General features: G+C 43.6%; 1 protein-coding gene across 1 annotated transcript in view; it reads right to left on the reverse strand.

Moving 5' to 3' along the window:
• Window positions 1-14,931: 14,931 nt before the first annotated feature.
• TRIM36 (tripartite motif containing 36) overlaps window positions 14,932-22,006 on the reverse strand; it is a 37,837-nt gene continuing 30,762 nt past the window's right edge. Inside the window, exon 9 of the mRNA XM_066615180.1 lies at window positions 14,932-15,298. Coding sequence (XP_066471277.1) covers window positions 14,932-15,298 — 367 coding nt within the window. The remainder of the gene's footprint in view (window positions 15,299-22,006) is intronic.

The raw sequence follows: 22,006 nt of genomic DNA on the forward strand, positions 1-22,006 counted from the left end.
AGGTGGTGTTTCGGGAAAGGCCTTGAGGTTTATAGCATGCAAAGAGCACTATCATTCTTTCCTTTGTGTCATGTTTAGATCCAAGCAGGGTGTTACAGGGACATTGAGACAAATGATTTCAGTCAACCACATTAACATGAAAAAAAAGAAGCAGAAAGTTTATTTGACATCAGATGTGGCGGGTCAAGAATTTTGTTAACACAGAGCAAGTTGGGTGTCTGGCTTGATGAAGGTTCAGGATTTGATATCCAAATATACAGGCAGCAATTTCAGAATGGATTTTACTGAAAGAGCCCACAGATTTCATCTTTTGCTAGATGCACAATATACAGTTTGTGTGCTACAAAATGTGGCTGCCCCTCATACACAATACACAAAGCAGTAAAAGAACTGTAAACAAACTTTAGCAAAGAGAAAACACAAAATATTATTCTGCTCAATCTGTGGACTAAATCCATTGGCAACCATGGGATTTCTTTCCATGGCCCATCACTGTTTTAGGGACGGAATGATCCGGTTTGGGGCTATGGTAAGGGGAGGGGGGAAAAACCCTCCTTTCTTGCTGCTTTCCCAATCTGGCCGCTATTTTCAAAATAAAAATTAAAGCCATCCGTGCTAATTATGGCCTCAACAAAACATTTTGCTTAATCCTAAAGTTTGCAAGAAGATACTGTATTTGCATGCAAAGTCATTCAGCCAGAAGGTGTTCTGAAGTCTGCTACTAACTCCTGCTTCTTCGGCCACATGTGGGGTGCAATGATCCTTCCACACCTCTGGGGATACAGCATGTTTGGGGAGAATGCAGTCAACTGGACCTTCCCATTTTCCCCCTTCTGTTGTGGTCTGTTGACCCGTGCCTCTCAAGTAAAGATAGAACAATGACGCTAACAACAGCTCACATGTGTGGTCATTGAACTACTGTACTCCTGCTTTACTTATTAGATTTTATCACAACCCAATCCTAACCCATTTTCAACGTTAATACAACTGCAATGCAGCCCTATGGTAAAGGAACTTGAGGAGGCCTCTGTGACTGCCCCACCACTACAGAATGCCATATATGCCCTGCTGGCATGGCCACATCAGAACTGGAAAGTTGATTAGGAATAGGCTGCTAGTTCATGAATATTAAGGTTTGAACACAGGGAAATATATGAGTACAGTGTCTGGATGATGATGCCGTGTGAACCCTCATAAAGAGGGTGAATCAAGTGTGACAATAATAATAAATAATAATAACTTGGTATTTATATACCGCCTGGTCATCGGTCATCGGATTACTGGTCATTCTGGTCATCGGATTACTCCTCTGACTTTATTCAAGGCGGTTTACATAGGCAGGCGTTTCTAAATCCCTCAAGGGAATTTTTACAATCATAGAGGTTCTCTCTTTCAAGAACTGACAACATTTCAGAATGGATCTTCCTGGTTTGGTCTCACTTCTGGCCTCCAGTTCTCCCACGCAGGCTGACAAGCAGCTCCATTTCTCACATGGAGGGCAGCCAACATGCTTCTTGCTCACACCAAGAACAGGTGGAATTACTCAGCTTGACTTGTCAGCTGCTTCAAGGTCTCACCATTCTCAGCCATTCAGGGAGCTGCCAGTGTCCTCCAACCTTCTGATGTTATCTTCGGGCTAACAGAGGCTCTACCCTCTAGACCAGACCTCCTGCCCACCTCCTGCCCAGACAATCCCACATTAAACAACTTAGTGAAGGTGCCCTGCAATTTCCATAGCCTAACTTCTAACTTCCCTGCCACTGCCACCTGGCACAAAGTCTCCAGGTGAAAATCCACATCCTTTCACCATCTTTCTAATATCTGGTGAAATGTCAGTAAAGGCAATGTCCAAAAAGAGTGCAAAACCTAGGCTTCACCATTGGTGGTTTGCCATTATGCTTTCTATTTTTTAAAAAACCTTAGATGAGCAGAGCTTCTGATTGGCCACCTATCCTCAAAAGTTGCTTTAGCTTTAGTTAGTTTGTCCCAATGGATTTAACTCTCTCTCTGTGTGTGTATGCGCGTGTGCGCGCATAACAATAAATACTGAAAAGAACCAAATCTATGCAGCAGAAGGCATGGCTATGAATTAAATCAAACACATTATCATTTGTTGTTCAGTCAGTGGCTACCACCTACTGGCAAGACTGAGCAACAGCTCAGGGCCCAATCCCATCCAACTTTCCAGCACTGATGCAGCTACAATTTGACCCCAAGGTAAGGGAGCAAACATACCCTTACCTTGAGGAGGCCTCCATGACTGCCCTCCCTCAAAGGATGCAGCACACACCCCATTGGCATAGCTGTATCAGCAATGTGAAGTTGGATGGGATTGGGCGCTCAGGAAAACATTTCACAATTCTGGAGCAAATGCTACTGGTGTTTAGAGGTTGTTTGACAATAAAGGTGTTTGCACAAACACAGAGCTGCAGATCAGACTGCAGTGCAGTGGCAGAATATATGCACATGTCCCAGATTCAGCCCCTGTCAGGAATATTCATCCCCAGGCAGCCCTATTCAGCCCCAGGCAGGAATAGCCAGAGCAGATCTGTCTCACAAACCCCACCTAGTATGCACCTCTTGTGAAATTAAAAAAATTAAAAACCTTGCACGTACATTACCATGCACACACCCTACCTCCACTGCTGTTGTTACCATGGCTGCTGCCTACTCACTCGGTGTTAGGATGCAAAACTGAGACCTTGACTTGACTTAGCCACCGCCCAGCCATTTCCTTTTAGACATCCTTTCCTAGCCTGCTTAAGAGCTGAGCTGAAACTATACAAGGTTCCAGCTATAACCGCAATGGTATGCACACAGAGGCAGCAAGGCCATGGGATGAGATAAAGGAGTACATCTTGACCCAAGAAAAATGCGGCAATTAGCTAGTGTATTCGCAGCCTGCATATTGGCCCCAACCCTTTGGAGGCCCTCTTTCCTCACCCACTTGAGTGGCTCTGTTGCTATCTGGATGCGTCAAAGGACAAAGGGGAAGAGGGAAGTTTGGGGCAAGCCTTGGGAGGTGCTGCAGTGGAAGAAAAAGGGTTGCACACCTAGATTAAGGGTCTCTCTCTTCTCCATCTGCTGAGAGCCCCACCTCAAGGTTGAACCTTTATGTTAAGGAAGTGATAGAATCCAGCAAAGTAGAGATTGAAGGTGGGTCCGACTCCACCGTAGAATCTCTGTGGGTTAAATTACCAGGCTTGTGCAGCGATGTAATACTGGGGGCGTGCTATCGTCCTCCAGACCAGAAATCTGATGGGGACCTTGAAATGAGGAAACAGATCAGGGAGGTGACAAGGAGGGACAGGGTTGTAATCATGGGGGACTTCAATTATCCTCATATTGACTGGGTCAATTTGTGTTCTGGTCACAATAAGGAAACCGGATTTCTTGACGTGCTAAATGACTGTGGCTTAGATCAGCTAGTCACAGAGCCCACCAGAGGACAGGTGACTCTGGATTTAATTTTGTGCGGTACGCAGAACCTGGTTAGAGATGTAAATGTTACTGAGCCATTGGGGAACAGTGATCATGCTGCGATCCGTTTTGACGTGCACGTTGGGGGAAGAATACCAGGCAAATCTCTAACAAAAACCCTTGACTTCCGACGGGCGGACTTCCCTCAAATGAGGAGGCTGGTTAGAAGGAGGTTGAAAGGGAGGGTAAAAAGAGTCCAGTCTCTCCAGAGTGCATGGAGGCTGCTTAAAACAACAGTAATAGAGGCCCAGCAGAGGTGTATACCGCAAAGAAAGAAGGGTTCCACTAAATCCAGGAGAGTGCCCGCATGGCTAACCAGCCAAGTTAGAGAGGCTGTGAAGGGCAAGGAAGCTTCCTTCCGTAAATGGAAGTCTTGCCCTAATGAAGAGAATAAAAAGGAACATAAACTGTGGCAAAAGAAATGTAAGAAGGTGATAGGGGAGGCCAAGCGAGACTATGAGGAACGCATGGCCAGCAACATTAAGGGGAATAATAAACGCTTCTTCAAATATGTTAGAATCAGGAAACCCGCCAGAGAAGCGGTTGACCCTCTGGATGGTGAGGGAGGGAAAGGGGAGATAAAAGGAGACTTAGAGATGGCAGAGAAATTAAATGAGTTCTTTGCATCTGTCTTCACGGCAGAAGACCTTGGGCAGATACCGCTGCCTGAACGGCCCCTCCTGACCGAGGAGTTAAGTCAGATAGAGGTTAAAAGAGAAGATGTTTCAGACCTCATTGATAAATTAAAGATCAATAAGTCACCGGGCCCTGATGGCATACACCCAAGGGTTATTAAGGAATTGAAGAATGAAGTTGCAGATCTCTTGACTAAGGTATGCAACTTGTCCCTCAAAACGGCCACGGTACCAGAAGATTGGAGGATAGCAAATGTCACACCTATTTTTAAAAAGGGAAAGAGGGGGGACCCGGGAAACTATAGGCCGGTCAGCCTAACATCCATACCGGGTAAGATGGTGGAATGCCTCATCAAAGATAGGATCTCAAAACACATAGATGAACAGGCCTTGCTGAGGGAGAGTCAGCATGGCTTCTGTAAGGGTAAGTCTTGCCTCACAAACCTTATAGAATTCTTTGAAAAGGTCAACAGGCATGTGGATGCGGGAGAACCCGTGGACATTATATATCTGGACTTTCAGAAGGCGTTTGACACGGTCCCTCACCAAAGGCTACTGAAAAAACTCCACAGTCAGGGAATTAGAGGACAGGTCCTCTCGTGGATTGAGAACTGGTTGGAGTCCAGGAAGCAGAGAGTGGGTGTCAATGGGCAATTTTCACAATGGAGAGAGGTGAAAAGCGGTGTGCCCCAAGGATCTGTCCTGGGACCGGTGCTTTTCAACCTCTTCATAAATGACCTGGAGACAGGGTTGAGCAGTGAAGTGGCTAAGTTTGCAGACGACACCAAACTTTTCCGAGTGGTAAAGACCAGAAGTGATTGTGAGGAGCGCCAGAAGGATCTCTCCAGGCTGGCAGAATGGGCAGCAAAATGGCAGATGCGCTTCAATGTCAGTAAGTGTAAAGTCATGCACATTGGGGCAAAAAATCAAAACTTTAGATATAGGCTGATGGGTTCTGAGCTGTCTGTGACAGATCAGGAGAGAGATATTGGGGTGGTGGTGGACAGGTCGATGAAAGTGTCGACCCAATGTGCGGTGGCAGTGAAGAAGGCCAATTCTATGCTTGGGATCATTAGGAAAGGTATTGAGAACAAAACGGCTAGTATTATAATGCCGTTGTACAAATCTATGGTAAGGCCACACCTGGAGTATTGTGTCCAGTTCTGGTTGCCGCATCTCAAAAAAGACATAGTGGAAATGGAAAAGGTGCAAAAGAGAGCGACTAAGATGATTATGGGGCTGGGGCACCTTCCTTATGAGGAAAGGCTACGGCGTTTGGGCCTCTTCAGCCTAGAAAAGAGACGCTTGAGGGGGGACATGATTGAGACATACAAAATTATGCAGGGGATGGACAGAGTGGATAGGGAGATGCTCTTTACACTCTCACATAATACCAGAACCAGGGGACATCCACTAAAATTGAGTGTTGGGCGGGTTAGGACAGACAAAAGAAAATATTTCTTTACTCAGCGCGTGGTCAGTCTGTGGAACTCCTTGCCACAGGATGTGGTGCTGGCGTCTAGCCTAGACGCCTTTAAAAGGGGATTGGACGAGTTTCTGGAGGAAAAATCCATTATGGGGTACAAGCCATGATGTGTATGCGCAACCTCCTGATTTTAGGAATGGGTTAAGTCAGAATGCCAGATGTAGGGGAGAGCACCAGGATGAGGTCTCTTGTTATCTGGTGTGCTCCCTGGGGCATTTGGTGGGCCGCTGTGAGATACAGGAAGCTGGACTAGATGGGCCTATGGCCTGATCCAGTGGGGCTGTTCTTATGTTCTTATGTTCTTATGAACCAGTGCCACCTCTTCCACGGCAACAGCTAGCTTGTTTAGATATGTCTGCTGGAGCTTGACTCAGGCCATAAAATAACCTCAGAGGCAAGACATTTCTCTCCTTCACTGCTCTGCGGGTGATCTTTCTCACTAAGAACTGCAGCTGCTAATATCTGAAGTGTGTCTTTCCTCCCACCAAGACAAGCATGATCCTGCTGCCCCTTGCAGCATGGAAAATGGCCATTCCCGGTGGTGGGATAGGGAAGCCTAAAGCAGAACAGGGCTAGCCCCTCCATGCCCCCAGGTCCTGTTTCTGGCTGCTTCGGAAAGCAAGGAGAATGGTGATCCAGAGTCAGCTTCCCCCTTGCCTTCCAATTCACTACCTCCTCCTTTTTCTTACTCCTGTTTGGTCCTGTTTGAAATAAACAGAATGGGCAGAGCATAGCAGAGGTGAGATTTGAAGTAGGGACGTTCTGATTTGCTCAGAGCCCAGTCCTATCCAACGTCCCAGCGCTGATGCAGCCATGTCAATGGGCTGTGTGCTGCTGCTTTCTGTGGTGGGTGGGCAGTCATGGAGGACTCTGTAAGATAAGGGAAGGTTTTATTTCCCCCTTACCTAGGGCTACAGTGCCTTGTCAGCTGCATTGGCACTGGAAAGTTGCATAGGATTGGGCCCTCAGTCTCTCAACCACAAAACACCAGCACTAAGATTAGTGACATCATGCTATGTATAAGCAGTTTTCATCTCCTCTTCTAACGTTCCCAACTGCTTTTCAGTGTGTAAGTAATCCATGCCTTGTTTCCCAACATTTTGAAAGTGCAATAGCAGAAAGAGGAGGTGGCCTGTGTTAACCAACAATTTTAGTCTAGAGAAGGGGTCTCCAAACTTTTCGGCACGAGGGTCACATTGGGCTGGAAAATAAATAAGTGATATGTACATGGAGAAACAATATGCTGAGAGTTAGATTGGATACAATAAGCGGGTGGGGGTGGAAGGAGGAGGGGAACAGAGGGTAAAATTGACTTGCACAGGAAGAGAGGGGAATGGATTTTGAAAAAGAATTGAAAAAGCATGGGTATATACTGCATTCAGCCACTAAAGGTGCTGAAGGTAATGTAATTGAAGGGAATGAAATTACTACATTACATCCAGCACCTCTACTGGCTGAATACGGTATATACTGATACTGTGCGATCTAGAATATATCCAGTATATACCTCATTCAGCCAGTTAAGGTGCTGGATGTAATGGAATAATTTCATTCCATTATACTGCATTACATTCAGCACTTCTAGTGGCTGAATGCAGTAAATAGCCATGCTGGGAGAAGGAGAAGTGCATCTTTTCAGTTATTTTTAGCTCTGAGAGGCTGGTCAGATAAAATCACAGTTTGGATAAAATCCTCCGTAAGGCTGGATTTGGCCAGTGGACCAGGGTTTGGAGACCCTTGCTCCAGAGCATTGATTCTCAAACTTTGAACCACCGTAATCCTTCTCATCTTCCACAGTGGATCATGACCCAACATAGCGCCACAAAGCATTACTGGGAGCCACTGGAGGCCCCTCCAGGTTGTATTAGGCCCATGACCCACTCCATTGGCGTCTGTGGCCCCCAGAATACCTTGGGGAATCAACCAGAAGTCATAGAAGCAAACTGGACATTGCAGCAGCAAACCGGATGTTGCTTCTGGTCGCTTCACTGAAGCATTCTGGATCACAGGCCCAGTGTGAACCAGAAATGGCCTTCAGGGGCTCCCAGTAATGTTTTGCCCAACATTGCATATATACAACAGAGATCAAATGTGTAGAGATATATACATATATACAACAGAGATCTGTGGGCTGGGCAGAAATGGGTTAATGTTTTGCATACTACAGGGAGCATCAGGTCATGACTCACTGATGGGCTACACTGCCAGCTTCAAAGTCAAAGCAACAACCCCCCAAAAATTTTTTGAGGACTACCATTGAGTTGCTGGCCCTAACTAGAAATTCTTCTGAAGCAATCAAGCTCTATGCTGTTCAGGGGGCAGACCATACAGATTGTTTCCCACATCTGCAGAATCAAGGGGGCATGACCAGCCTAAACTGCACCAGGAAATTATCTATGGCAGTGGAGTGACCTTAATCACCTCCACACTAGATACCATCTACTTGCCTAGCAGTATACACAAGATCCATTATGCGTCCAATCTCATGCATCAGGGAAGAAATTTGCTGAGACAGGCCCAAGCTTGCTATAGTGGACATGAAACTGTAAGCTGCTCCCAATCCAGGGGCCTTGGTGTGAACACTGAGATCCCCCAGAAGCAGTAACTGGGGGACCTGCTCAGGCCAGGAAACCCTTGAGCAACAAGTCAGGCAGTACACCAATAGAATCCCAATCCTGTCTCACAGAGACACTCAGAAACAGGAATTCACTGCACAGGGGAATAGACTTGCAATAGAATATTGCAACTCTGCCTTCACACCCCTGCAGCCTTGGCTGCTACATCATCCAGAAGCCTGGAGGACAATACTGGGAGAGACCTATTCCTGCTGCATCTAATAAGGTCTCTGTTTTGCTTATTTATTCAAATCTCGCTCAATGAGATTTACAGAAAGGTAAGTGCACATAGAATAGCAACCTAAATTGATCTATATATAGACCAACTTTGGCATGTGTGGGGGTTTCGATCCCAGAACCCCCGTGGATAATGGAATCTGCAGCGTGGGTTGACCTGTACCCTCCTGTTCAATCTGGAGGGTGCTCTGAGGGTCCGAAAAGTGCACCTGTTTTTTGGAACCTGGAAGTCCATTTTAGACACTTTCTACAGGTGTTCCGAGATGTGGGGAGGCCACCTTAGAACACCCTCCAGATGTGGCCAGAAGTTACCTGCAATTGTGGGTTGGGGAACCCAACCATGGATCCATGTCAAATCCACGGATGTAAAATCCACAGATAAGGGCCAACTTGTAATACCTTTTGAATGACAAGGTTTCTTTAAAACCACATTTCTTGAAAAAGTTGTGAATATCTTAAGATGTACCAGAGATGCCACTCACCATTGTAGAAGAGACATTCCCCCTTCATTTTCACACAGAAGGGAATGCCTTCATGATACCTGCTGTAACATACATATTCACCAACTAAAAGAGCTTTTTCTTCAAACCCATTTAGTCTCATGCAAATTTATGCGGCCCTAATTGCTGTATGTAAGACTGCTAAGGCACAGGTGCAGGGTCATTAAGGATTGGCAACCCTACATAAAAGGCAGAGGTCTCATTCCTCCCAAGTTACATGAACTTTTTTCATCACAGCTTTATAACTTACTGTTATTCACAACAGACATCTGGACTCCTTTAGCAAAGCTATACATTCAAAAACGTAATACACTTCACCACCCTTGGTACTAAGGTTTCAAATTCCAGCTTCATCTAGAAACTCGTTAAACCATAGACAAATAGTTCAGTGTCTGTGAAATTGTTAGTTTACAGCAGGGATCGATAAACTTTTTGGCTGAAGGGCCACATCAAATCTCTCATACAATGTGGAGGGCCAGAAAAAAATTAAATAAAATTTAAATAAATACATTAGAGATGGAACTTAGATGAATGAATGAAAGAATGGGCTCAAATGCCCAGGATTTCTCCAAGCACAAACACAGCCCAAGAAATAAAGCACACACTTAAACGGACCTCCACTCCATCACCCCACAAGCACACTCCGGTTGTGTTTGGTCAGCTGGGCCATAGGTTCTCAGGGGATCAGAGGCTGGCCATGGGCCGCATCTGGCCCCCAGGCAGGGGTTTGGAGACCCCTGGTTTACAGGATAGTCTAGGTATTTTCTATAACAGCCTTCCCTTCATTTCACATTTTTAATACAATATATTTGTCATTTCTCTATATATAGCCTTTGAGTGATGTAATCACCAATTATTCCAGACACTCATTGTCTTGGAAGCCAGTTCAGTAGGACAAGGAACATTTGTCAGCCTCTGAAGATATATTACTCAAATGGACAATGTTTCTACAATTTGATTTAAGATACTGTCAGGACATAGAATTAGAGACCCTGACACACCAATTAACAAGCAGTTTCCTGAACTGAGTGGAAGAGAACTGCACAGTATTAGAATCCTTAATATGAACAAGGAAAAGGAGCTGAGCAAACAGAGAAGGGATTAACTAGGGCAGAGAATGTCCAACCAAACTGGCTAGCTAAACAAACAAATCCTTTCATAAGTAGTTGGATTGGCCTGGTACAGTGTTTGGAGTTGGCAGAAAACACACAGAAGCTCTTATTGCAGAACCAAGGACCTAGAAATATTCTTCAGGTCAGGTCAGTCTAAGTCAGTGCTATTCAAACTGGAGCATAGCAACGCCCCAGCCTGAGGGCCCTGGTCTCTGCCCCCTTAAGGGGCAGGGCAGCCTAGAGGCAGGGGGAAGGCAGTGGCACGATCCCCAGGATCGCACTGCTCAGGGGGGTGCAGGGGCTTGGGTGCACTACACTTCTGCTTTAGCTGGGGCGGGGCGCGATCGCTCCACATCCACTTTCCCTGCTGCGGGGAGCCCTGCCAGAAGTAGCCCTGCCAGGGCTCCCTGCACCGCAAGGAGGCTGCAAGAGGCTTGGGTAAGTGCACCCAAGCCCCTACAGCCCCCCGAGCCTTCCCCCTGCAGCGTTTGAGAACCACTGGTCTAAGTGTTCATAGATCAGTGCGAAAGTTCTTTAGAAACACAAAGTTGGTGGAGCACCACTCTTAATTGGATCAGTTAAAAGATGTCCACTCAACTCTTGTCAGGCAAGAGGAATGTTTAGAGAAAGAAAGGGGGGGTAGGAAATATAGGCTTTCAAGGAGAAATGTGTAACACAGAAATCTCAGGTGTTACATACAGGCAATAAGTTTTTGTAACACTTCTGGCCTGCATTCTTACTTACCTTTCACACATGATGCTTATTGCATTAGACTGCAGAATTTATGATGGAGGAAAAAAATATAGTTTATTAGCTGAGATCCAAGAAGATTGTATATTAATGTTTCTCAAACCGTGGGTTGGGACCCATTAGGTGGGTGATCATTTCAGTATTTTGAATATATTAGACCAGGGGTGCTCAATACGTCGATCGCGATCGACTGGTCAATCGTGAGGCAAAATGAGTCAATTGCGGAGCCCTGTCTCTCCAAACTGTTAATGTGCTCTTTCAGCCCTCCGCTGCGGCTGTTCCACAGCGTGGCCATTTTGTTGAGGCAGAGAGCCTGGAAGCAGCGAGGCTGGTCTGAGAAGCGCGGGAGAGGCAGCGCTGCTGAGGCGAGGAGCGAGGTGAGTGGCCGTGGCCTCTGCACAGCCCTCCCCAGGGGCGCCTTGTTAGAGCCTCAGCCTGCGTCAGGGGCTGCTCTTGTAATGCAGGGGTGCTCTGCAGCAGGACTGCCCTCTGCCTGGCCCCCTTTTGTGGAGGAAGAGCAGAGGCAAGGCTGGTCTGAGAAGGGGGGAGGGTGTCTTGTTAGAGCCGGAGCCGCGTCGGGGGCTGCTCTTGGGCTTCACTACTGGGGCTGACTCCTGACTAAGCAGGCAGAGGAGCTGCTCTCAAGCTGCTCCCCTGTCCATGCATCCCTGGGATGAAGCCCCGTTGACTCTGCTGGGGCTGACTTCTGAGTAGACAGGCAGAGCAGCCGCTCTCAAGCTGCTCCCCTGTCCATGCATCCCTGGGATGAAGCCCCATTGACTCTGCTGGGGCTGACTCCTGAGTAGACAGGCAGAGCAGCCGCTCTCAAGCTGCTCCCCTGTCCATGCATGCCTGGAATGAAGCCCCATTGACTCTGCTGGGGCTGACTCCTGAGTAGACAGGCAGAGCAGCCGCTCTCAAGCTGCTCCCCTGTCCATGCATCCCTGGGATGAAGCCCCATTGACTCTGCTGGGGCTGACTCCTGAGTAGACAGGCAGAGCAGCCGCTCTCAAGCTGCTCCCGTCCATGCATCCCTGGGATGAAGCCCCGTTGACTCTACTGGGGCTGACTTACCTTTCCCCTGTTATTGCACTGGTATGTATGGAGATCTGCCCCCCCCAACTTCCATCTGTTGGTTCTGTGTGCAAGGGGTTTTGCACTGGTCTTACTGTGATCTCTATAGAGATCTTCCCTCCCCCACACTCTGGTAGATCTCCGGGCCTTGCTGGGTTTGAAAGTAGCTCTCGAGCCCAAAAAGTGTGAGCACCCCTGTATTAGACGATGCTACCATGGTATGTGACTACATTTGGGGAAATGCGACAGACCTGTACTTTTAACAAGCTACTATGTATATAAACGATAGTCAATTGCACTTACTCATCGGTAAGTGAGTAGGTAGGATTGCAGCCTGATTTTCCTGCTTGATTATGTCACTTCCAGTCATGACATCATTTTCAGTGGGTCCTGACACTCTCATTATAAAAAGTGGGTCCCAGTGCTAAACGTGTGAGAACCACTGCTGTATATGATAGTCCTTGCACGGAGCAGGGCTATCACTTCCTGCTACACTTCTAGTACCACTTCCTTTGTACCCACCACTTTTGAAGGGATCCTCTAGAGCAGGGGTCAGCAACCTTCTTCCGCATAGGGGCCAGACATCAGGTCCGCAAAATTGCATGTGTGTTCAATATGCATGCATGAACCTCCCAATTAGGCTACATAGCCAAGGAAAAAAAAAGATGGGCAAATATATGCCCAGTCAGAGAATGGTGCTCAAAGGAAGCTTCTGCCCTTGGTCTGCTTCCACTGTAAATCTTACAGCTAGAACTACAAACTTGAATTCTTTTTAGGACCACCATGGGATGGGTGGATATAGCTTTTTGGAACTATTGGCTGGATGAGGTCCATGGGCCGTAAGTTGCCTACCCCTGCTCTCAACGCACTGGTTTAGGGCAGATCCAGCCCTAACAATTGGCAATACCTCTGTAACATACTAATGAAATGCTTCCCAGAAGGTTTCTTGAATCTCTGCCACTTGTTAGTGCTAAATCTTTTTTAAAAAAAGCTACTCTGACAGAGTAAAAACTATGGGGAAATTACAGACTTTGATCAGACTGGCTTTTGACAGGCAGATTACTCTAAGTAATAAATGTAAAAATAAGATAAAAGAAAACGTTTGCCATTTGTGTCAGAACATGGAAAACACCTTACCATTTACAGCTGACTTCAATTTTGGAAGAGATTAATGTTTTGAAGTACAAGCAGAGCACAAGATGATATGCCTTTTCCTACATTCAGTGGTCACTCTTAGCAGGAAGTTGCCATTAGAAGTAACAAGAGAAGAGTGTAATAATAAAAACCAAACCATTTTCAGATTTTATTTTTTAAATTCTTGAGAAAGTTACATTTCCACTTCACAATGTTTTCAAACAAGGCGTTATGGTTTGCATTAAAGCTTCAAAAAAATTTTTCTGAGAACTGTCTACATGATGTACACTTATACTGAGCTTTGCAGATCACACAGTAGTCACTAACAGCTTTGTTATAGCAGCTATATTGAGAATGATCCACACACATTTTAGCTTAGTCTGTATGTAAAGTGCTCTCTCAAGATAGAAAGTGGATAGTTTCTGGATACCCCTTCTGAATAGTTTAGAATGATTGAACAGGGATATTTTCCAATTTGGTGAAAAGCAAAAGCCTCAGTATAACCAGATGGGAACTTTTCCCTGGTCCCTTAAACTGAAGACCAAGCACCAGGTGGTTGTGTTTGTTTTGGTATTGCTCCAAGCACACTGTTAGTGCCAGCACTAGTCACATTTTTAGTTCCAACTGTAGGATGCATAAAAAGTAGCGGTGGTGTCCAAGGCGCTTGTTGATAAATTATGATCTAGGATTCTTTAGAGCAGGTTACCTCACTGTACAATAAATAAGTTATGGCTTAGTCAGCATCCCATAAATAAACAAGCTAAATACTAATGCTTTGGACTGTAGTTATGATCCAGAAATGACCAGCAATTGCCAAATCTTGAACAACTGCTGCCATCTTTAGGTTTTTTTGTTTTTTTTAAAACAGTAGTTAGTAAAATATTACACACATTTATCTTCACCAAAAGAAAGTTACAACCAGAACTGCAGTGCTTCAAGAGCCTCCCTTTTGGAGCAACATTTTTTCCACAAGCTAAGCAGACTATATGGAACTTTAGACAAGTTCATACGGATTGCTTTGTAGCTAACAGATTTTGACTAAGATGACACCTTAAGGCAAAAGTGTCTCAAAACGTAATTGTCAGTGCACTTTTATTCTGGACACACTAAAATTATTTTACAAAGTATAAAAAAATGTACCAACAAAACTTATTAAAAAATCTATATATTTCCACTTGGGTCTGCATTTTTATCCCTCTAAGAAGATATATGCAGAAAGTTTTTAACATCAAGGTCTGATGTCTCAAGATAAATTGCACTTATTTAAACTCACTTAAATACAGTACGTAGGAAATAACCTATGATACTGAAAATGTATGCATGAACCTTGCTATTAATAATTGATACAGCTACATCAGTTTTAAAAAGTAAATTGAAGTAGTCACAATAAGTCCATATTAGATACAATCATAGTGATTCACCATTCATCCCAAAATTGTTACCAGTGGTCAGCTGAACCATGAATTCCAAAATGTACTTTGCATCCATTCAAAGACAGTTACTAAGCCTTCTGACCAGTAACAGCAGTAGACTCCATTTGGAATGAGTATACATCATGTATAATCACAAGATATGCACTACTATGTGTGGACTATTTCCATTTTAAAAATGGAATGTGAATGCTTGCAGTGCCAGCTAAAAAAGAATCTGGATAGACAGATTTCCAGATTAAGACAAACAATGAGGCTGCTAATCCAATTGTTTTTCTGAAGGAATCCAGTGTCACTGCATGCAAAAGGCAGATCAAAAAGGCAACTGCAGGAAGACCTTTCTAGGCACTAGACAGAGCATCGTTTTCTCTCCCACGAAAAACTCAAAAGAATACAGACTCAAAAGCAGGAGTGCAGCAAACACACCTAGGAGATATGATGTAATTAAGACATAATGTTAAAGATGGATCCTTGGGCATTACATGTCTTCATCTTGGTATTCCAAATATTTTGCTGCAATAGTTTCTTCCAGCTGAATTCCTCCACTTCCCATCAATGCAAAAGCCGGATACATTTTACCAGAGCAGTCCACCTGACGCTCATAAAGACACTTCATCCGGTCTGCATCATAGAATCCCACTTTACCTCTGTCACAGTCAAGGCAGATTCCAATGCATGATGGCATGGGAAGAATTCTATTTGCAGAGTCTTTAGGAGCAGCTGGAGTAGGGGATGCTTTAGGAATAAAGAATTTCTTCATGCCTAAGGTTACCAGTGTGAAAGGCTGCAAGGATTCAACAATGATGTCTTCACTCCCACTGTCATGACCACTGTCTTGTTCATATCTAGAAGAACAACACACAATTTCTTTATCAATCCCTGACACATTATGTATGAATTGTAATATGTTTTACAGTATAGTACATCAACATGTGTTGATTCCTAATACACTGTGCATGAAAACCAGTTCCTCTGATATGCAGGAGAGAGAGAAAGAGGATCGACCAGCTCTTTGCAGTGGCTAATACACAAGCAGCAAGGACTGCCAAAGTATGGGGCAGGTGCGAGGTGGTTTAATGACAACTGACGTATGTTGACAATTGACAATTAATGACAATTGACAATTATGTTGGTTTACCACATTGAGATTCCTGCCAGTGTAGCTAGCAAGTACAGTGCGGGATGGCTTAATCATAGAGGTATATTATACCTCTCTCTAAGGATACTGCATTATGATGGGGATACTCAAGTGATTGGAGTTACCACAAGGTAAAGGGAAGTCTCTAGTGTAAGAATAAAGGCTCTGGCATGAATTGTATTTGGACTTTGCCACCACAGATCGCTCCCCTCCGTTAGGGGCAGAGAATCAGAGTTTTGGATATGGGAAATCCAGTTCAAGTTCTCTCTCAGCTGAGAGGCTCACTTTGGTAGCATCAGGTAAGTCAACATCTCAATAAAATACTGCTCTGAACTCCTATGAACAAAGCTAGATACAAATATAACAGTTCAGAAAATAGTACACAGACTACTGACATTCCCAAGGAATTTTTAAAATGTCATAACTTTTATACTTCTAAGGTAACAGTCCCACCCACTCACTCCCACTTCTATGTTTGCCTTACAAGGAACACATGTGGCTGGGAACTACCTTCTAACATTTAGCTCCAATTACAGAAGAAAACTTGTTTTGAGACTTCCCTAATAAAGTGGGGGAGGGGCACTTTACTAGCAGTGTTTTTTACTGGTTGAGGGCAAGGTTACAGAGAAATGGTGGGGGGTGGTATAGTGAAGTGAATAGGATATCAGCAATTTCAGTTCAAATTCCTGCTTTGGGCAAATCAAGGCCAAGTTGTGTTTGCTGAGTTTGTTTGCTCAAGAACATGATGAGGAAAAACTGAAGAACCGTAGCTATGTAAGCCCACAGGAAGACAGTAAGTTAAAAAAAAAAGGAAGTTAATGTTACAGAAGTTGAATCAAAGTTATTAATTTACACAAGGAAAGGAATAACAACGGCAAAGTGGCTCATAATTACTTGTATTGAACAGGCAAGATATTGAATCTTTGACTTACTGAAGATACAGAATGCAAAAGGGCTTACAAGAGAACTTTATGTCTCCAACAGCAGCTTTCTGCACTTCCTTAGAGTATACCCCCTTATTCCAATTCTAAACTATATTAATTTAAAAAATCTCCACCTTTTCTCCATTCTTCCCCCCTCCTCCTCTTTCAGGCCCTTTTCTTCTGGATGGCAGAATTTTTTCTCCCTGATAGCTTCAAGCAACTGTAATCTTGAAAAATAAAAAATGTCACTTATCAGCACTATTAACACTGTAAATAGTTGAAAATAAGATGCTTATGGTGTTAATGTGCAGGCTGTAATCCTTAAGAAATTGAGCATTGAACACATAAGTGAGAAGCAATGTTGTCCAATGGGAGTTCTGTTCGCCCTTTACATCCTTGAATCAGGCCTGGATTTGAAGAGGAGGAATGTGCATTTGTGGTACACAAGTATACACAGCTTACACTTGACACAAAATACAAATCATCCAATAAGAGTTTTGGTAAAACTTCTACCAGCCCTTGAGAAGATAAAACGTTTATGGAAGCTGAGGTCACTGTTACTGGATCTGTCCACCCTCCCTTCCAGAAATATCCAGGAAAGTTGTCATCACCTGATACAGTGCCAGTTCGATACTGTGTCGAACAATGCTATGCAATGGTCCTCTTTAAGCTCATATTTCCATTGCGCTCTGAGTTCAGCACTTTTTCTGTTGTGCTGAGTACTATTTGGTTTTGTACAATTACACAAGTCACTACACACCAGCTATCCTTCTGTCTCGGCCACATACTTTGCCTCTATAAAACAGGTTTGCCTCTATAAAACATGTACGCTTACTTAAATAGTGCAAATACATTTTACAGTGCCCCAACCTTCTCAAGAGGAAGTTGTCACTATAAAAGGGAATACAAACCTGCAAAAGATAACATGCAAGCAAATAAAGTAAGACCATGCATGATGTTCTAAACCAGGGGTGCCCAAACCCCGGCCTGGGGGCCACTTACGGCCCTCTGGGGCTCCCAATCAGACAAAAAGCAAAGCCAGCCTTTCCTTTGCTGCCACTACTTGCTGTTTCACATCTGTGATGCAGCAGTGGCAGCGAAGGAAAGGCTGGCCTTGCTTTGTGCAAGGCCATTTATAGGCCTTGAGCTACTGTAAGACCTTCATTCATTCATATAAGTTCCATCTGTAATAAATTCATGTATGAAAATTTATTCAAATTTTAAATGTAAATTAATTCTTTTTTCCCCAGCCCCCAACACAGTGTCAGAGAGATGATATTGCCCTCCTGCCAAAAAGTTTGGACACCCCTGTTCTAAACAGAGAAGTTTATCCTTTGCAGAACTTTCCCCTTAATAAGCAACAATGAGGTATATTATTGAGTCACTGACCAAATATTCTCTATTTACCCAAGTCTCCAGAATAACCCTGTTATTGCCTGTTGGTATCCCAACACACATTCTTAAACAAAACAAGGGCACTCATGCACAGGCTGTAATCCTTCAGAAATTTCAGTGCTGAACACATAAACCAAATCACAAGTGGAAAACAATACTGGCTTGTGGAAAATCTGTTGGCCCTTTACATATTTGAATCAGGCCTGGATGTGAAAGAAGGAACATGCATCTATGTTGCAGAACAAAAGTCTGATTTGATTGATTTGCAAGTTTATTGTATACAAGTTTACACAGCTTACATTCTGCAAGCATTGATAAATGTTTCCCAGGAAAAGGGATAGATTGGAATTGTTAAACAGTACTTAGGGTGACCAAGCTCTTCTTGCTCCTCCCCTTCAAAAGATTCCAGAAAGCCTCAGCATCATGTTCATTAGGAGAAAGGCTTCCTTTGGACAGTGGTTCCCAACCTTTAGGAGTCTGCAGACCACTGAAGCAAAAATTGGAATTATTCTGGACCACATGCAACCCCCTCCCACCGCACACAAAAAGACAATTAAATTTTTAATGATTAGAGATTTATTATTTACAGAGAAGATTTGTAGGTTGCTGCTTTTGTTGCCAGTTGCGGTTGCTCTATAGGGATGCTCAGATGGTGATAAACGATCCAATCGAATGGAACGTTGACATAATCAAACCTGCGTTTGTTAAGGTCAAGTCCAACAATGATTTAATGTGTTCCACCTTGGTTTCTTCAGAAAAACATCTTTGTGTGATCAAGTGCTCATCCACCTCCCCAAGGATCAAAAAAGTTAATGGCATCTGAAAAGCTAAAGCCTTAAGTATAAAGAACCAATGAGCTAAGATGCATTGGGAATTATTTTGCTTTTAACTTTTCCTTCAATGACCTGCTTGTATTTCTACACAGGCACTGTGAATTCCAAAACGATTTCCCATGCCTGTTTGTTTTGTGCTTCCCTTCTGGTATTATACCACTCATGCAGACGAAGAATGCTTAAACTCTTTTTATGGTTTAACTCTTTAGCTGCTTATGCTCTGTTGTAAGATTCTTGCCTCAGTCCTCCTCAACCCTTGACTACATACTATTGATTAGATTTGGGGGAAGAGCTGAGGGGAAATTCTCTGGTGGGAAGTTTCTAAGAACAGCTTCTCGCTGTCTGGCTTTGTCCTCATGGTGGCAGCAAAGTGCCAATTTTGACCCCTACATTGGAGAAGATCAGTGAAAAGGAGCAAGCCACAGACCCAGGCCTCCCCCATCCTCCACATGGGTGAACGGGGAATCTTCATAGAACATTTTTTTCTGAGCCATCCCATCATGTAATACAATGAAAACATTTATCACTGAATAAAACTGAGTTTTCTAAGTGGATCAGTGAACTTTGCAACAATACAAGCCTCCCCTATTCAGTGTTCTGGAAGGCAAACTGGGGTGTTGAAACATTTCAAAAGAGTTGATATCATGAAGAAACGCACATACAGATCCCAATCGTATACATGACTTCTTAGAAAAATCTCATTATAGTCAATGGGGCTTCTTTCCAAGTAAGTGTGGATAGGACTGCAAACACACATTTCCAGAAGCAGTCAGAAATATGAACCCAAGCTTGCAGAATGCAAGATGTATTCACTTTGTATGTGCCCTTACAGATAAATACAGCGTATGGTCTACAAGCACAGGTGCATGTTTCTGGATAGTACTGGAAATCCCTTCTTCCCACATCCAAACCTAATTCACATGTGTAAACAGAGAACAGTATTCCCAAAGGACAGCATCCTTTCCAACATGTATTTGGCTTGCTCTATGGTGGCCTCTTGTTACAACCTTCGTACCTCCAGTTTTGATAGCTAGTTCTGAAAGGGTCAATTTTCTATTAATCAGGATGTCAGTACACTGGGTAGAGAGCAGTTGGCAAAGAAAGCTTACCCACCTGCCAGACAAAAGCACCCATGAGTGCAGGACACTGCACAAAGATATCAGGGTGGGTGGGTAATTATGCTAAGCAGTTTGAGTGGGGAATTATCTGTCAACAGGACAAGACAGAGTCAGTTGTAGGCAAATAGGTACGCTGGAGGTAACCTAGCATCTGTGAAAAGGGTCAGAAGGGGTATTGTGCCAGAGCATGGACCAACATGCTTCTGTCTAGCAAAGATTCAAGGGAGTTGAGAGGACTCCCAGGCTAGAGGAGGGCAAGGAAGAGGCCATTCTCATTCCTGTGTCTATTTTGTAGCTTGCATTCTGTACCAGTGTGTCGATACTTTATGGAAGTTAATTCTATTTGTTGCATCAGTCTCTACCACAACTAAATTTAGTCCTCTCATTAATCTCAACTATATTGAGCTGTCCCTTAGGGCAACGGTGCCACACAGGACTTTGACACATGCGTATCAAATTTAGGTTTCTAAGGTAGTATGCCGCCTACTTTTGAGATATAGTCACTGTACAAATATAATGTGCTATATTTGTGTGAATTTAAGTCTACACACTCAGCAACAACCAAAAGAGAAAGACAAAAGTTTAAATAATGCCTTGCCATTCCATTCACCAAGTACGTGCCCTGGAGTGGGTGCAAGATGGAAGAATTAATCTACTGTTCCCTCAGTCATCTCAGTTCCTGCTGTCACTCATAACGTGTTTTAACTTCTTAGAGAGACAGTATGTAACTTTTTATTTCCTGAGGTTTAAGGATACACTATTTTCCCCTTAGGTGCTGACTGTATAATTTTAACCCTCACATAAGATGCAACTTGATTGTATTTATTTCCCTCATTTTGAAACAAGGGTCCTTTTTCCCATGGATTGTGGAGTCTTGCAACACACAGAGTACGAATTACAGGTATCTGGCTTATGGTCAGGTATCCTAACAATTCTGAGAACCTAGATCAGTCTCAAACATCCTTATATATGTAATACATAAGGTGATCAGATGTCACAGTTTGCCAGATACACATCCCCACTTTTGGAATTGCAGAGGAGCTGCCAAGGGTTGCACCTGATTGGTGTCTGGTTTAAAGGGGTGGAGCCCTATTTCAATCCAGAGTAGTCTTGCAGCTTGCACCCAGCTTTTCTGGTGTCTGGAGTGTGCCAGTACATTCTTTTTGTTGCATTTTCAATAGAGATTTTGGGGTTCCTTGTTGCTGCCTCATTTTCAGCTGTTGACAGTTGAAGCAACACAATTTTCTTTGTTTCCTTTTTGAAGGGGAAGAGTTTGCAGTTTCACTTTTTTTTCCAGTTCACTGCACCTCCCTTTTTCTAGTTCCATTTCCTTTAATTTGCACATTCCTCCAGCCTTCATGTGTCCTCTTGATTAGTATTTCACATTTCCCTACTTGATTCGTCTCTCCCCTCTTCCCCTTTTAGAAGGGGGAAGATTTGCAGTTCCTTGCACTTTTTGAATTTCATTTTCCCCCACACCCTTTTCTGTGTTTTTGTCTTCGGTTTGACTGTTAACCCTCTTGGTTGGTTGTCAAGCAACAATGGTATTTTTCCCTCTGCTTCTTCTTAAAGGTGATCCCCCCCCCTTTTCTCAATTCTATTTATCCTTTTCATCATGTCTTCAGTCTGGTTGATCTCCCTCCTGGTTACCTTGCCTTGTGTTAATGTACCAGATATGCTTGTCACATTGGTATCTGCTACAATGCTTTCTGTTTCTTCATAAAGGCGATTTATTTGATCATTAATTTAAAATGTTAGGTTGATTAACTTATCTATCTTAATTAGAGGGTTGTAAGGGCTTCCCAATAAGTATTTAAATTGGCTTAAAATACGTGAATATGTACCAAGAATAATTATTCTGTTTACGTATTTTAATGTTCAGATAATCAATAAAAATATCAATATAAATATCTAAAAAGACCAGTCTGTTGATGTATAAATATCTATTTCACAAAATTTATAATAATTTTGTGCATCCCTTTTCACTCATAAAAATGTTCCAGTTCAGACAACAAATTATACAGTCACCCTACTAGTACATAATGGTGGGGTTCAAAAAACTAATTTAACCCCATTTTTGCCCAACCCACAGGAGTACACATTTGATCCTATTGCGTATATGCAACATTGGGCAGAAATTGTTAAC

The sequence above is a fragment of the Tiliqua scincoides genome, chromosome 2, assembly GCF_035046505.1.
Source record: "Tiliqua scincoides isolate rTilSci1 chromosome 2, rTilSci1.hap2, whole genome shotgun sequence".
NCBI classification, from domain to species: Eukaryota; Metazoa; Chordata; class Lepidosauria; order Squamata; family Scincidae; genus Tiliqua; species Tiliqua scincoides.